A 16,826-nucleotide genomic window follows, 5' to 3' on the forward strand; every position below is an offset into this window, starting at 1 on the left:
AGATGGAAAAAAGGTGTTGGGTACCCCCAATGTTTAAGACAGAGACAATGAATTAAAGAGTGTCCTGTAATTATAGCCAAGAAATAAACCATTACCTTGTGTACTCAAGAACCAGAACTGCCTTCCTCCCACCCCCAGCTCAGTTCTCCTTTTTTTAAATTAAGAAATAATTCATATACCATAAAATTCACCCTCTTAAAGTGTACCTTTCAGTGGTATTTAGTATATTCAAAAGATCATACAAACATCACCACTGTCCAATTTCAGGACATTTTTTTCTCCCCCAAAAGAAACCTCATACCCATTGGCAGTCACCGTCCTCTTTTCCTTTCTTCCAGCCCTTGGCAACCACCAACCTACCCTCTGTCTGATTTGCCTGTTCTGGACATCTCGTATAAAGGAATCATACAATATGTGGCCTTTTGTGTTCGGCTTCTTTCACTTAGCATAATGTTTTCAAGGTTCACGTATTAGTACTTCATTCTTTTTATGGCTCAATAATATTCTATTGTATGGATATACCACATTTTAAAATAGACTTTTTTTTGAGCAATTTTGGGTTTACAGAAAACTTGAGCAGACAGTAACAGAGTTCTTATATCCACCCCCCCTCACTACCACTACTTCCGGTTTCCCGCATTATTAACATCTTGCCTTAGTGTGGTGACCGACCACATTTTGCTTATCCATTCACAGTTGATGGACATTTGGATTGTTTCCACTTTGGGGCTGTCATGAATAATGGTGCCATGAACATCCATATACAGGTTTTTGTGCATGCTTTCAGTTCTCTTGGGTATATACCTAGGAATGAAATTGCTGAATCATATGACAACTCTATGTTTAACCCTTTGAGGAATTGCCAAACTGTATTCCCAAGTGGCTGCACCACTTTACAAACCAGCAGCAATGTATAAGGGTTTCAATTTCTCCACATCCTTACCAACAGTTGTTATTGTCTATCTTTTTTGATTATACCCACTCTAGTGAGTGTGAAGTGGTATTTCATTGTGCTTTTGATTTACATTTCCCTGGTGGCTAAAGATGATGAGCATCTTTTCATGTGCTTATTGGCTATTGGTATGTCTTCCTTTGAGAAATGTTCTCAGTTTTAACCTGGGAGCAGTCACCAATGGAGTCTGCTTCTGTAGCATACAGGATGTAAGTTTAAGAGCAGAAGCCCTGTCACCCTCTTTTTGTATTCCTAGCACACAGGGTCCGGTGTGTATCGAGGGCACAATCAACATTGGTTGACCTCAACAGCAAAGGTAGGCTATGGGATTGAGAATATGAAATGCTGCAGGAAAGAATGTCTGCTTCATGGATTGTGAAGAAAAAGTAGATTTTTATTGTGAAGGTATTGTAGGATTTGAATGCAACCTGAAATTATTTCATTTTTGTTATTCACCAACCCTCCACCCCCTGGCCCCATTCCAAAAACATTTTACAGTGGTGACAATAAAAAGAAACAGTGAAAAAAGAGAAAAGTGTGGTGCAGCAAGAACAACCTAAGTTTAAATGGCAGTTAAGATTATCCTTGCCCTTCCTTGTTTCAATAATCATAATAAGAATAATCATATCTTAACAAAAGATTTAAAACCCTATGTGTATGTACAGAATCCACCCTGAGCAAGTCTGGTTCCTACAGAAGATACTCACTTGCTAAAGATCAGCTACTTGTCTTGCCAAGAATGTTTAAGCCTTATGCTTTCATGAAGAAAATGCAGACAAAAAGAATAAAAAGGAGGGGGGAGGGAGGGGAGAAGGGAGGAAAGAAAACAAGAGTTGTTCTTCATACTGTTTTGATAATGGATCATTTGAGAATAGTGAAGGCCACAGACCCATACTCCAGAAAAACACACACAAAATATCACATACTATTTCTGAGGTTTCATGGGTCTCCTTTATTAGGATTTATGACTCCTAGTTTAATGACCCTTGCCCAGAGGCAGAGCCTGAAACAGCACCTTTGTCAACTGCTTCTGATTTAATTGCTCAGAGGCAAACAAATCACCTGTGCAGTGCTGACCACATGATTTTTTTATTTATTTGCATTTTATCAAGGTCACAGGGGTCCCTAAAGGTTATTTCTTAGTTGCCTGAAATTCCTAATGTCATCACTAAAAACCATTGCTCGAGCTTTTGACTGGGCCCCAATTCTGGACAGTAAGCTCTTTGTATTTAGAACAATCTGCACCGTGACCTATAGTTCTCTGAACTTTCAGCAGAATAAATCTGTCATTCTCATAAATAGGAAGAGAGGAAATCCTGGAACCGAGGCCCCTGGGTGACTCCAAAATTTATAAAATGCAGAGACATAATCCGTTAAACCACAAGAAGATACCGCTCTCCGGTTAAAATGTTCCACCTCCTCCGTCCCCAGGTGACCATCTCCCCTCAGCGTAAACTCATCTTCCGCTCTTGATGTGCGCTCTACTTTTTTAAAATAAATCGACTCATTAGAACCAATACCAGTTTATTAAAATAGCAAGCAATTAGTGTTTCTGGTACAGATGCTCAAGGGCCCTTTAACATTAACCTGGGCCCATTTTATTTTAGGTCCGTTGTTCTAGATTCTGGAAACTGCTGTTCATCTCAGAAAAGAGTTATTGAAATACCCCTTTGGTCATTCAAATAAAGAGCTAATAATATTTACTGAGTATCTAATGCAGAAGAAGAGAACTGTGTCACAGGGTGCCAGGAAGGGCTGTGAAAGGTGAGCTGAGCTCGCCAGCCCTCTCCAGCAGGGTACTGTGGCATGCGCACAGCATGAAAGCCCTGCCTTCCTCCAGGCAGGACTCGTGTTGGAACTTCTTGGAGGCAGTGAGCCTTCTGTCATTTTGGCTTCTATCACTTAATGCCTATGCAGATTTAATTAAAAATTACCACCAAAGAGCGAAAGAAAACATCCCTGCAGTTCAGTTGAATAATGGCTTTGCCTTTTTCATGTCAACTCAGCACACATTTAAGACTGAATCTCCAGAGTGTAATACAATGTCTGTCATTAGGTAGGTGTTGAGTAAATACTTCTTTGAGAACGGAGTGTACGAGGAATCCTGTGTAGTGTGGGAGGAGCATGGGGAAGATAAGCAAAGATGACCTCAACATCATCCCTGCTCGTAGGGACCTTATCATTTAAGGCAGAAAACTACAATAAATCTGGGCTGCAGTACAGATTAAAAGGAAGGGAACGAAGGCATTCTGATTGGGAACTTTTTTTTTTAATAATTAATTTTTACTGGAGTATAGTTGATTTACAATGTTGTGTTAGTTTCTGCTGTACAGCAAAGTGAATCAGTTATACATACACATATATGCACTCTTTTTTAGATTCTTTTCCCATATAAGTCATTACAAATTATTGAGTAGAGTTCCCTGTGTTATACAGTAGGTCCTTATTAGTTATCTATTTTATATATAGTAGTGTGTATACGTTAATTCCAATACTTTTTGAGGGATCTGCGGTGCTACCATTCCTTCTCCCAGGTGCTTTTCCTATATGTAGTTCACAGTCAGTTTTCCTGACGAGATTTTTCTCACCTAGAAAGGAAAGGCCTAATTGGATTTCTGTGCTAGGACATTAAATGACATTCCTGGGCCTCCTTTAATGCTTGATTTTCTACTTGGGGAGCATCTTAACCCAAAGGAGAAAAAGACCCAGTGTCATTGTTCTACAAATGCAAGTACTAAATCCTTCCTACACAAGGCTTGTGGGAGAGCCGGGGAAAGAATTACGCAATTTAAACAAATATGTAGAAAATGTGAAAGGGAGAAAAAACACCTCCCGGTTAAGGAGATAGGTCAAGAGCAAATAGTTAGGGTCACTATAATTGAAAAGAAACCCACATTTAGAAACTGAAATGTTGAAATCTGCATTTGAAAGATGTCACCTCTGCCATCAGCATTCAGACTAAGTTAGTATTCCCTTGTCATCAGACACCACCCAGGCTATTGAAATCAGAGACCTGGCCAGATGAACTGTAATAACCTCACAACAATAACAGAGGATGGGTTACTTTAAGAAGATGATTTCCCACATTCAGAGGCATTTGCTGGAAAACTCTGAAGGCACCAACTGGGTTAATGATTAATCAACACTGGTTCCCTTAGTAGATTGAGGCTCTTTCACACACAGCCGATAGCCTGCAGCTGTTCCCGTGCTTATCACAAGCATTGTCCCTTTCACTTCAAAGTTAGTTCTGTGAAATAAAAGAGACAATTTACAGGATGGGGTGCGGGTAGGACATACATTCTTATAATAACTTGAGCTACAAAGAGGAGACTCACAGCTTACCCAGTTTGTTTCTTCAGAAAAAAGTGGGGGGAAGGCAGGGCTGGGGGGACACTTTCTAACCACCAGACTCAGGAGCCCAGTATACTAGGTTCACAGTTCCATACCACCTCTTTATAACTGTGCACTCTTCAGCTACTTGTTATCTTCCGGAAACTTGGTATTCGGCATCTGTAAAATGGGTTATTGTGACAATTAAACAGATTAAAGAATGTAAAATGCCCAACATTGGACCTAGCACAAAGTAATTCCTTAGTAAATGTTAAGAATGGTCATTTGTTGCTCTTAAAATAGATATCAGAAATTCCTTGCACTTTGTTTACAGGAAAACCCTTAAAACTATCCCACAGAACTTATATGTTTATTTAAAACAAAATTCTAGCAGGTCATGTCTCCCAATTCACATAAAATGGGGGGAGTGTTTGCTATAGGAGGGCACTGAAAAGAGCATTAATTGACAGCTGATGGCTTGACAATGAAGAAAGAGATGGGAAGATATGAAAAAGCAGACAAAAGACCACTGAAAAGCATAGTGACCTTCTAAGTGTTTCAGGCTTTAAATGTTTTGTAGCACTTAATGCAATAATTGATGTTCCAGAAACAGACTGAGTCAGTGTGATGGTGGAGTTGGCAGAAAATAATGTGTATGAGGGCAGGAAAATGTCTTGAACATTTTAGAAATATTTTCATAGAGTGGAAAAATTAAAATTTTAGTGCTAAAAGAGATTTTGGTTAAATGGAAACGTGCTGCATTCTTTGGCAAGGGGCAATACTTTTCTAATAGCTTACAGTTTCAATCAAAGTTCTTCCAGCAGCAAAGCCCAGTCTCAAATAAAGGCTTAAGTGTATTTCAGATACTGAAGATATCTGGAAGAATATATTAAATGTAATTGTGGGATTGCATGACTCTGAAGTTTGATTAAAAATTGTTTTAGCTAATATTTATTGAGCCCTGACTGTCCCAGGCAAAATTCCAAGGACTTTACTCATTCAATCCTAATATCAGTGTGAGAAAGTGATATCATTATCCCCTATTTTACAGATGGAGAAACTGTGGCATAGAGAGGTTAATTCATGCAAGGTCACACAGTTTGTAAATGGATTTTAAACAGGGTAGTCTTGCTTCTAACTCTTAACTACTGCACTGCGTCTAAGGTCTGACTTCAAAGGAATAATTTTAATTATTCCTAATTAATAGGAGAGTGTGACAATTGAGAAAGATGTATTGATATAAGACAGGGATTTTTAAAAAATATCTGTAGAGCCCTATAGATTAGCTGATACAGTCCATATATAGATCATGCTGGCTGTTGCTGATAACGGAATCAATGAACCTCAGTGTAACTTCAATGAAATACAGAAGGTTAAACACAGGAGGCTGTTTGGATGCAGATCAGTAAAATAAACCCTGAGGATGTCAACATCAAAGAAATGTTAAGGTCTTCAGGATTTTCTACTTAATCATGAACTAGCCCTTTCTGTACTTGTCACAATGTTTTATGTGCTGCCCTGCATGTCGTTAATACTTTGGCAAACAAAGATCATTAGGCTTTGTCAACTTAAACAAGAGCTTTTGCATTGATACCGAAATCGATCTCTGAAACTTTCTTTCACTCTGAGAGAAACAACATTCCCCCAGGATACAGCAGAGAATGTTTTATGGTGAACTGTTGTATAGTCTATCCCTTCCCCCCAGCAGAGACCAGAAGCTTAAATGTGATGAGGAGACCTGAGTATTTATCTTTATGGCAGGATTACTTACATATTTACTCTCATGCCTTTCTCCCATCTGTGCTTTTGATGAGGCAACCAATCAATGTAACGGTGCCAAATGGTGTGCTAATGGTTTTTCCCTAAGAATTAGTGAATTATAATCTTCTTCCCAGAGGCCCTGCCATCCCAGGTCTACTAGGATTTATTGCATGTACAATGTTCTAGCTACCGATGTGAGAGCCTGCCAGATGCTAAGTGCTCTAATGTGTTGAGAACGAAGCACTATGGGTCTCTCATACGTAGCAGACACTCCAGCAGACCACACACCCACCATTAAAGATATTTATCAACTACCAGCATAAGAGAAATAAACCTGGAAACTTCTTTTACACACAAACCTATAAACTAAGAGTTATAAATCATGCAGATACATGCTTTAGGTTGGGCTTTTCTTTTTTTTTTTTTTTTTTTTGTCCTAATTGAGAAGAGTTTATTGAAGAGACTGCATACACAGGAATGGGCCTGATTAAGGAAATCCAACAAGTATGGCGATGGCAATGGTTGGAGCCCTTCCCCCATCCTGAAGAGGCCAGAGGCCAGAGGAAGGTCGAGATACCCAAGACCCAGAGGGAGAGAATTCCCAGGCTACATGTGAGGGAACCGTGTACTTTGGTAGAGGAACAAAGCACCTGACAAGAAAGGAGGCAGAGGGATAAGTACTCTGACCTATCTGTCTTCTTCGCCTGTATAATTTGTTGTGTGGCATTTGGGTAGACTGTAAGGTTATTGACAAAAGTTACGTGTTAAGTCATGTAAGTTCATTTGGGTAATTCAATGAATTAAGATCTTCTACCACCTGAACCTGTATCTGAGAGCAGCCAAGGGACAGCAGCAAGTTACGTGAATGCAGCCCATGGTTAAGTGAGGTAAGCTTCAGGAAGCTGGCTGCAATGGGCTTACATTCCAAGATGCAGGGACTAGAATGTGGCATTGCAGGAAGGTGATCGCCGCGTAGGAGCCTGAAGGACGGCAACCCTCACTTCACCACGTGTAGGGTTTCTGCTAAACCTCAGTTTGAATCCTGCCTGTACATTGATTGACCAGCTTTCCTTCATTCACTCAGCAAGTGTTTATTAAACATTTACTCTGTGCTGACACCACTGTTCCAGGCATTCGGGATAGAGGAGTGGAAAAAACAGAAAAGATGCCTGTTCTCTTGGAGCCTGCCTTTAACATGGGGAGATGGCTGATACACACACAAGCAGACAAACAAGATAAGTTCAGATAGTGACAAGTAAAACAAGGTAATGCTATAGACAGTCATGGGCATGGGGCAGGGAGTGTCTGGGGAGATGACAGTTGAGCTGAGAACTTAGTCATATTCCTTCACATTTGGGGAGGGTTTGGGGGGCAGTGGGCAGATCAGTGACCTAGGAAGGGAGAAGAGTTGTCGCAGGTGAGGTCTGTGTCGTTAGAGCAATGGGAACCTCTGGCCGGTTTTAAGAGAGACGATTTAATGTATATGTTCAAGATCTTTTTGGCTGCTCTGTGGAACTTGGATTATCAAGAGATGAAACTGGAAGCAGGTACATTAATGAGAAGGCAATGAAGATAGCAAAGTGTAGGGAAACAGTTATATGACAGAATATAAGGCCCTGCGTTTTCCTAATGAGATTAAAAATGTTTTATTTGCGAACTCGAGTAAACCTTTAGAGATGGATGAAATAGTCAATATCCGATAGGTTTTTTAAATTTATTTTTTTAGTTAAACATACCAATTTATACTCTTATTAATTTAGTAACATTGATCTGTTATTCATAGTTAATATAAAAAATGTATTGTCTCGTTCATTGTTCGAGCTACCTTTCAACTCAGCCGTCTTTTCCAGAGCAAATTATCTTCACTTCTGCCCAATTTGTTTAATATAAAGCAGTTTCGAAGTCATGTCTGGTGCTTTTATTGAGTATTGTTTTCAAGCCTACAAGTACTGTGAGGGTATGAGTTAAGTTAATGTAAAAAGAAGGCCCCAAATCCAGAGGTTAAAATTAGACAGAAGTTGATCTGTCTCATAAAACAGTACATAAGTGTTTGGTTGACCGAGGCTGGCAGGCAGCTGTGTCAGGTCAGCTGTCCTATACCAGGTAGAAGGAAGGGGGAGAGGGACCAGGGGACACTCACCCAGTCATTTTAAGGTCAGGGCACAGAAGTGACACATGTCATTTCCAATTATATCCGAGGACATCTTAGTCACCTGGGCACCTATTATTATGGAAGAAGGGGAGAATGAGGTGAACGTTGGAGGGCAGCGAGCAGGCTGTCACAGCATCCATGGATAGCACGGGACAGCTGGTTTGTCTGTTTTCCTGTAGATGCAACAATGTAAGTATCCGTCACTACCCAAAGCTATTCAGTTAATATAACTGAATATAACTGAGTTCAGTTAGCAAAGAATATGTTTTTCAGTCTCTACAACTTAACCATTGACTAGTGCTATTTAAATTGATCTTTAAAAGGTTGGAGGAGTCATATGACAGGAATAATTACAAAATCTGGTTTTGAATTTCTTGGCCTTCTTCATTTTAAACAATCCCATCAGTTGATCTCTGAAGGCAGCCCAAACTAGCACCGATTGAGGTCAATTCAGACTGATGTATCTTTTTCAGATGACACTTTTTGTTCAAAGAAGGTAATTATAAGAGAGAGCTCTGTAATAAGAGGCTTTGGAACAACTTTAATATAAGGAGGAAGGTACCTCACCTTGTATTTAGACATTGAATAGGGTGGACCAGGTCACCTGCCGAGCAGTGAGGGGAGGAGGAGTCAGTGGGCAGGAGAGTTTCTTTTGTAAACGTAAGGAAATGTTTTCTCTTTTTTAATAATATGGAGGAACAATTAATACTTATCTTTCTCAGGTTGCTGTGAGAATCGTAAAATATATAAGTATATTAAGTTAAGTATGTTAAGTATACTTACAAGTATGTATAAGTAAGTTAAGTATGTTAAGTATATAACAGAGTACAGGCCTACCTTAGAGATATTGTGGGTTGGTTCCAGACCACTGCAATGCAATAAGGTGAATATTGTGATAAAGTGAGTCACATGAATTTTTTGGTTTCCCGGAGTATATAAGTTATATTTACACTATACTGTAGTCTAGTAAATGTGCAATAGCATTATGTCTAGAGAATATACTTATCTTAATTTAAAAATACTTTATGCTATCAAATGCAAATCATCATCTGACAACTCAGGGTTACCATATGCCTTCAGTTTGTAAAAAAACACAATGTCTGCAAAGTGCAATAAAGCAAAGCGCAATAAAATGAGATATGCCGGTATATGCATAGAGTAAATACTGCACAGCACTAAGAAGTAAACATGCACATCCTGTATCTTTGCAAAGATCAGAGTCCGCATCTGGTAAGAAGTTGTGTTTCTAGTTACAGTATTTGCCTAGTCTACAGTATGTGCTCAATAAATGATCATTACCATTATTAAATGAGAAATGAAGAGAGTTTACAAATAGCACAACTTTAAGGCATTTGAATGTTCACTCACCATCTTGTCTGCATTGGCCCTACTTTATCATGGATGCCTTCTTAGTTAGAATTATTCTGATACAATGGAGGGCTTTGCTGGAAGCTTGATAAACGTGCTTACTCTAAGCAAACTCCTGTTTGGAAGCACTATGCCAACAGTTGTCCTAGGGAGCCCTCGACTCCATTCTCCCCCATCAGAACAATGGATGTCTCCTGTTCCTCTCTCCTGGGAAGCACTGTGAAGTGCCTTGCATATTTAAAAAGCTGGAATTCACGAAGTACACCAAGTATTTTCCTCAAAGCATCACATGCTTGCCGTTAAATTTAGGACTGTGTGGGGTTTTGATGTAATTTCTTCCTTGATCTTTGGGATATAATCACTGTACAAAGACTCACAGTGTTGCTCCGTAATTGTCAGAGGATTAGCCTTGACTGTTGTGTACGCATTTACTTCTGTTTGACAATTTGATGTTTCCTTAAATGCTTTGTGTTCATTCATGAGGGCCATGGTTTCATTTGAAATGCTGCAGTCACCAGGGAGAAGCTCCTGTGCTCTTCCCTGATTGGCCAACCTCCCCTCTGCCTCCTGTTGCTATGGTGCCCAGCGGAGTAACTTCCTTGCCCTGCACAAGTAGGAGGCTCGGTCTCCATGGATACCCCACTCTGAGACTGTACTCCACGGAGAGCTGAGCTGAGCTGCACACACTGTATTTCTGCACAAGACATAGCCCAGCCTGTGGTGGGAGGCTGTTTGCAGAGGCAGTGTTTGCCATGAAAGTCTACGGAGCTTACCTTCTAAGTAAGTCATATTAGTCACAGTAAGTAAATAATTATATTGGATCCCAGAGCATATGCTCTTTGTGTATATGTGTGTGTCAAGTTAGTTGTAGTAGGCTAAAAGTGTAGTCTAAAAACAAATTTTCCACTCGCCTTTCAGATATTCTGAATGCAGAATCTGGAACTAAACTTTTAAAAATACACACATATATTGTTTTAAATACCTCTTGTCATTTGTGAGTCTGCCATTCGAAGCCAAAGGGAAAAAGATTGACCATGGACTATTACATTTTAGAATGCTCTTCTAACTCTGAGCATTGCATGCTGCATTTGTAAATGCAGAGCTTGGCCTTACCCAGCGACGTGCTATGGGAATAGATGAGCACAGCCACAGTTAATGCTAATTGGCACTGCACAGAGTTTGCAGTGGGCCTCTGTGTAGACTGAAACTCGATGTGTTTATTTTCAAGAGAGATCTTGCTCATGGGCTCATATCTGCCAGTTCACCGTGGAAATTATTCAGAGACCACCTCTCTAACCAGTTTTAGTTTACTTTTCTCATGTAGCATCCAGTAGAAATTCTAAAACTTCATGTCCGTGGAATTGGGATGTGGAAGAATTTTCTTTTTATTAACTGATTTGCTCTAATACTTCCTCTTTACTGTACATTCCAAGAGCATAAGGGTTGGGTTTGCAATGCTGTAAAACACATGAGTCATCTTAAAGCAATTTTCATGTGCTGGGCAAATGATTAATGCCTGTGGTGTTAAAATTAATTAGTGGAAACAAAAGACTGTGTGTATGGTAACACCAAGTCTAGTTCAATAACTTTAAAATTGTGTAAAATTAGATTTTCAGGCTGTCCACAGAAGATAGCTGGCATCTAGCAGCTCTAAACAAAAAGCAGAACATGTACTGTATTGGTATAAAGAGAGATTCATTTTTAATCGTATAAAAGAGGGAGCACAGAGTATTACACTAAATTGTAAATGTCTCTTATTTTCTGTACTCATGGCTGACCATTCATGCAAAGGACAACCAGTGAAATGTCATCTCTTCCAACTGTTAGTCATGGCTCAATTTTAATTGCCCCAAATGGTGAAAAGGTACCACCCTTTGAGGATGTGAACGTACTGGTGGCTCCTCTGGCTCTGACTTTGTCACTGAGGTCGAGCTTTAGGTCATTGCCTTAATATTTTATAAATATAATTTCCACCTATCAAAGGGGCAGCAGACAAATAAAGGTGCATGATGAACTCTGTAATGATCATGGTTTTGGAGACCTGGAAACAATGTCGATGACACTTTCTCCAAAGTTTTTCACCTCATGAGTATTATAAGGCTCCATTTCCCTTTTTCAATGTGTCTGTGATAAATTCTCCTGACCATATCTGAAAACCAGCATTGTATGGGATTTTTTTCAACCTCAAAATATCGGAATTTCCTCTCTGTTTCCTAATCTGTATAATGGAATAATAATAGTACCTATGACACAAGGCTGCTTTGAAAATTCAATGACATCATCAATGGCACATGACATACACTAAATAGTCACTGCTGTTGTATTATGATTACTGTAAACATCATCATCATCATTTTCACAATGCCTTGTAGTTAAGGGAGGCTGTAGCGAACAACTTGAACAATTCTTTGGTTTGATTCCATTTAGCCTATCAAATTTCCTAGCAAATACTTACTAAGAACCTAACTGTGTGCTTGGCTTTCTGATGGGAATTATGACATTCAATGTACTTGAAAATGTAGACAACAGAACAAAACGTGAAATATGCAGTCGGTTTCTCTTTGCAAATGTGTGGCTTTCTGTTTTCGTTAAATGGCTATATCTATATCTACATAATAAAATATTTGCCAATTCGTTTTGCTGCCACTGATGGATGTGTAGGATTCCACAATGGCTATGTAAGCTAAAAGGGGCTGGGCCATAGCATAAGTCTAGTTAATATTTATAACTTGAATTAAAAATGTGACATTTAAAAACCCAGGTTCAAATTCTAAGCCCACTTCCTTTCCTGAAAGTATTTCCGTTCAGAGTGCAGTAAATGACATATTTTGAATGAGAGCAGTTTCATTAAGTTGAAAGTTTGGGGGATGATGGGAAAGGAAGAGATGCGAAATGATTGATTAATCTGTATAAAAATAGGTTCCATGCTAGGATTTTCCCTTTTGCACTAATCCTGTGTGACATCTGAACCAAAAAAGTATAAAACCAATGCCATATGTGCAGAGCCTGCTGGTGCTGATTTTAAAACGTATGAAGGGTTGACCCAGATAATATTTTGCAGCTTTATTTTCATTGTAATGTCATTTTCAGTTTCCATTTCTTCTTTCTGGCATGTTCTCTTCCTTCCATCTGTTTGCCCTGGAAAGAATGTGGCAAGTGGAACAAGGGCTATACCAATTTGCTTGAATGGAAAAAAAGGGGAGGACATTTGTAGGATGCAATTTAAAATGAGGTCTCTAGATTTTGGGAACTTGGGACTCACTGTATGTCCAAACATAGAGCTAAATATATTTTGCTAAACACGATTTCAGCTGCAATATCACTCAGATAATCAAGCTAGAATAAGCCTTCTCTTGCAATGTTTCAAGGCAAAAATTAAATCCATAGCAATATCCCCACTAGCACGGTGACCTTTTATCTATATGATGCTGGTCCATGACCAAAATAATGGCCCACTTCCTTTTCCATTGTTATTAATCAGACAGGCACATGCTCTGACGGTGCACAATTTGTCAAGTGTTTGTTAGGTGCTTGGTGCTGCTGTCATGAGCTGGGGACCACATCCTTTTGTTGACATCTGAGGAGCATTCTGAGGTCTCAGTTGACAGTTCTATTTGCCGAGTCCTTTTGCATCTGAGGGAGTTTGTGGCAGTTTCAGAGGGAAGGATGTTCCCTTGTCTTGTGTGGCAGCAACATTATTCAGAGAAACTGGATCTTCCCGCATCTTTGGCTTCTTGTGCTCACCCCTATGGCTGAGATATGCAGGCTCTGCAAGCCTCTGCCAGGAAGATCTCATTTCTGCCCAGGCGACTGGCAGGCCTGACTGTTCTTGAGAGATGGAGGCTGTGCCTGAACCTGATACTGGGTTACTGCCTGACATCCAATGTTTTTCCCCTTAGTGTTTGTGGAAGAAGCGAAGGATCCAAGCTGAGAAACCTTAGTGCGCAGAGAGCAATGGTTCAGGATCTGCGGTCTTCTACACTGCCGAGCCCAGCTCATCAGGGACGATGAAGGGGTTTTGTCTGTGCAAAGCTGGGGCGTTCTTGAGTCTTGGATGGGATTCTCCAGCTTAGCATTTCCACCCTTCCTTTTCTCTTCAGTCTCAGCCACCACTTAACAGACCTGAACCCAGTAATGCTACTCATTTGTTTTGTCTTGTTTTTTAACATCTTTATTGGAGTATAATTGCTTTACATTGTTGTGTTAGTTGCTGCTGTATAACAAAGTGAATCAGCTATATGTATACATATATCCCCATATCCCCTCCCTCTGTGTCTCACTCCCACCCTCCCTATCCCACCCCTCTAGGTGGTCACAAAGCACTGAGCTGATCTCCCTGTGCCATGTAGCTGCTTCCCACTAGCTATCTATTTTACATCTGGTAGTGTATATGTCGATGCTACTCTCTCACTTCGTCCCAGCTTACCCTTCCCCCTCCCCGTGTCCTCAAGTCCATTCTCTACATCTGCGTCTTTATTCCTGTCCTGCTCCTAGGTTCTTCAGAACCTTTTTTTTTTTTTTTTTTAGATTCCATATATATGTGTTAGCAAACGGTATTTGTTTTTGTCTTTCTAACTTACTTCACTCTGTATGACAGACTCTAGGTCCATCCACCTCACTACAAATAACTCAATTTCGTTTCTTTTTATGGCTGAGTAATATTCCATTTTATATATGTGCCACATCTTCTTTATCCATTCGTCTGTTGATGGACACTTAGGTTGCTTCCATGTCCTGGCTACTGTAAATAGAGCTGCAATGAACATTGTGGTACATGACTCTTTTTGAATTATGGTTTTCTCAGGGTATATGACCAGTAGTGGGATTGCTGGGTCATATGATAGTTCTATTTTTAGTTTTTTAAGGAACCTCCATACTGTTCTCCATAGTGGCTGTATCAATTTACATTCCCACCAACAGTGCAAGAGGGTTCCCTTTTCTCCACACCCTCTCCAGCATTTATTGTTTGTAGATTTTTTGGTGATGGCCATTCTGACCGGTGTGAGGTGATACCTCATTTTAGTTTTGATTTGCATTTCTCTAATGATTAGTAATGTTGAGCATCCTTTCATGTGTTTGTTGGCAATCTGTATATCTTCTTTGGAGAATTGTCTGTTTAGGTCTTCTGCCCATTTTTGGATTGGGTTGTTTTTTTGATATTGAGCTGCATGAGTTGCTTGTATGTTTTGGAGATTAATCATTTGTCAGTTGCTTCTACTCATTTGTTTTTTCAGCAACTATTGATGTGCCAGCCAGTGAGCCAGGCACCGAAATACAACAGTAAACCAAGGGCTCCATGTACATGTGTGATGTGATATGTTTCTGGGGGAAGTACCAGGTCCCATGAGTACACAGAGGAGGGCCATGGAGCCCAGACTTTGGAGTTCTGAAAAGAGTCCCAGGGGAAGTAATGCTATATTGACACTTATAAAGGGTAAAACTGGGTTTTAAGTGCAAAGACACTTGGGGATCTGAATTTTACATGCCATTGCTGTTAACTTTAGTACTGTGTACTTCCTTAGAGTTTTAAAAAAATTCTATTTTCATGGTTACCATGTTGTATTTAATACTTATTTTTTAGATGGCTCTTTCCTCTACTAGGATATGAGCCTCTTTAGGACGTGGACCATGTTTGTTTCCATCCTTCCTTCCTTCCCTCTTCCCTTCCTTCCTTCCTTCCTTCCTCCCTTCCTTCCTTCTTCCATCCCCCCATTTTATTTTTTATTTAAAATTTATTTATGCTGCATTATTTATTTTAAAATATTATGTATATAATATGACATAGATGAAGAACAGATATAACATACACGTAAGCTATGCAGTATAACAATAAAGCAAACACTGTGACCCACCTTTCACTTCAAGAATTTCCACCACCAAAGCTGCCTGCGTGCTCTCCCAGATCCCATTCTGTGCCTTTCCCCAGAGGTAACTACTGTCTTCAAATGTGTGTTTTATCAATTCCTTGCATTTTAAAAATAATTTCTACCACCTTAGGTATGTGTCCCTAAAAATATGTTGGAACACAGGAGTAAAATTTAAACATGGAGCCATTTGCCTTTGTGCTCTCCATAATTAGCACAGTGCCTAAAACTTAGTAGGTCCTTACTAGATATTTGTGAACAGATGGATATGCCCTGCTAGAGCCTAGAAGATATTTTTGTGATGCTATACACCAAGGAGATATTGGAATTCAGTTTTAGTGGGTTTGTTCCTTTTGAGCCTTGTTGGTTTTGTCTCTTTGGGGTGCTTATAGAAGCAGCCCACAGGAATGAGTTACATACTGTTTAATTGTTTGGGGATACTTCCAAACTACCATTTCCTACTTACCCTCCTCATTTTATCACCATACAAACACTCTCCAGTGGTCCTAAAGAGAGTGGCCTTAATATTTTTGTAATAATCAGCTTTGCTTTTCCATTCCATTTTGGCTTTTCTTAGAACATTGTGGGGTGGGGAGGAGAGAGGTGGAGAGACTAGAGAACACTGAGTACACTTGAATTAAAAGTTGACTTGTGTCGGGGGGGTGAGGCAGAGGACCTGGGCCAGCCAAGGGTTGGCCGGGGAACGCGTGCTCCGTGCCAGACGTCATTTTGAGTTGAGATCCTAGGGAAGGTTCCATTAAACAAATCCATGGAAATGCAGAGCATAATTTGTGTGCAGAGTACAATCTGACCACGAGAGAGCTTCATTCTTTTTAAATGCTACGCAGCACACAAAAATCAGCAGAGAATGTTTTCAGAGGGACCTTCCAAAACATTTCGTTCAGAAGCTCAAGAGTTTAAATAGTTTTCATTGGGTTAAACAATGGGGTGAGGTGACCGTTGGAGCTTGCTGCTGGAAGCTCAGCTGGTTCGCAGAATGCCTTGCCTCTGCCCAGCGAGCACCCAGCTCTGAAGGCACAGTGGGAGCGCGGCGTCTGGGTGAAGTCCCCTCCCTGGGAGGTGCCAGGCTCCGCTGGCCTTGCTTAGGTGTCCCAGGGCAAGAGTGCGGGAGCTGGTCCACCTGCCTCGCACCTGCTTTCTTCCAAGCCCGTCCCTCCCCTCATCCAGAAATCCTCTCTGTTGTTGCCAGGCCTTCTTCTGGAAACATTTCCAGGTGACTTCATTTTTCCCTGCCTCCCCAATTCTCACTTTAGTTCCTTGAACACATGTCTGAATTAAAACAAACCCCACGAGGCCTTCCATTGCTCCATTTGCTTTTGTTCTAACACTCTGTACAGATGCCAGAAATTGCCAGAATTTACCCAGCTTGTTTATTTTT

General features: G+C 40.2%; 1 protein-coding gene across 11 annotated transcripts in view; it reads left to right on the forward strand.

The window, feature by feature from the left end:
• Positions 1-16,826, forward strand: part of SYBU (syntabulin) — a 114,107-nt gene that overhangs the window by 65,971 nt on the left and 31,310 nt on the right. For 7 of the 11 annotated variants that reach the window (XM_082364319.1, XM_082364317.1, XM_082364316.1 and 4 more), the window contains one exon: positions 1,209-1,268. The exons of 2 other annotated variants lie outside the window; for them this stretch is intronic. In XM_082364319.1, the coding sequence (XP_082220445.1) occupies positions 1,209-1,268 (60 nt within the window). Of the gene's footprint in view, positions 1-1,208; positions 1,269-8,253; positions 8,385-10,074; positions 10,344-16,826 lie in introns of those variants that run through there. 2 more of the 11 variants (XM_082364322.1, XM_082364323.1) reach the window with 2 other exon arrangements.

Source organism: Balaenoptera borealis, assembly GCF_965194805.1.
Source record: "Balaenoptera borealis genome assembly, chromosome: 17".
NCBI classification, from domain to species: Eukaryota; Metazoa; Chordata; class Mammalia; order Artiodactyla; family Balaenopteridae; genus Balaenoptera; species Balaenoptera borealis.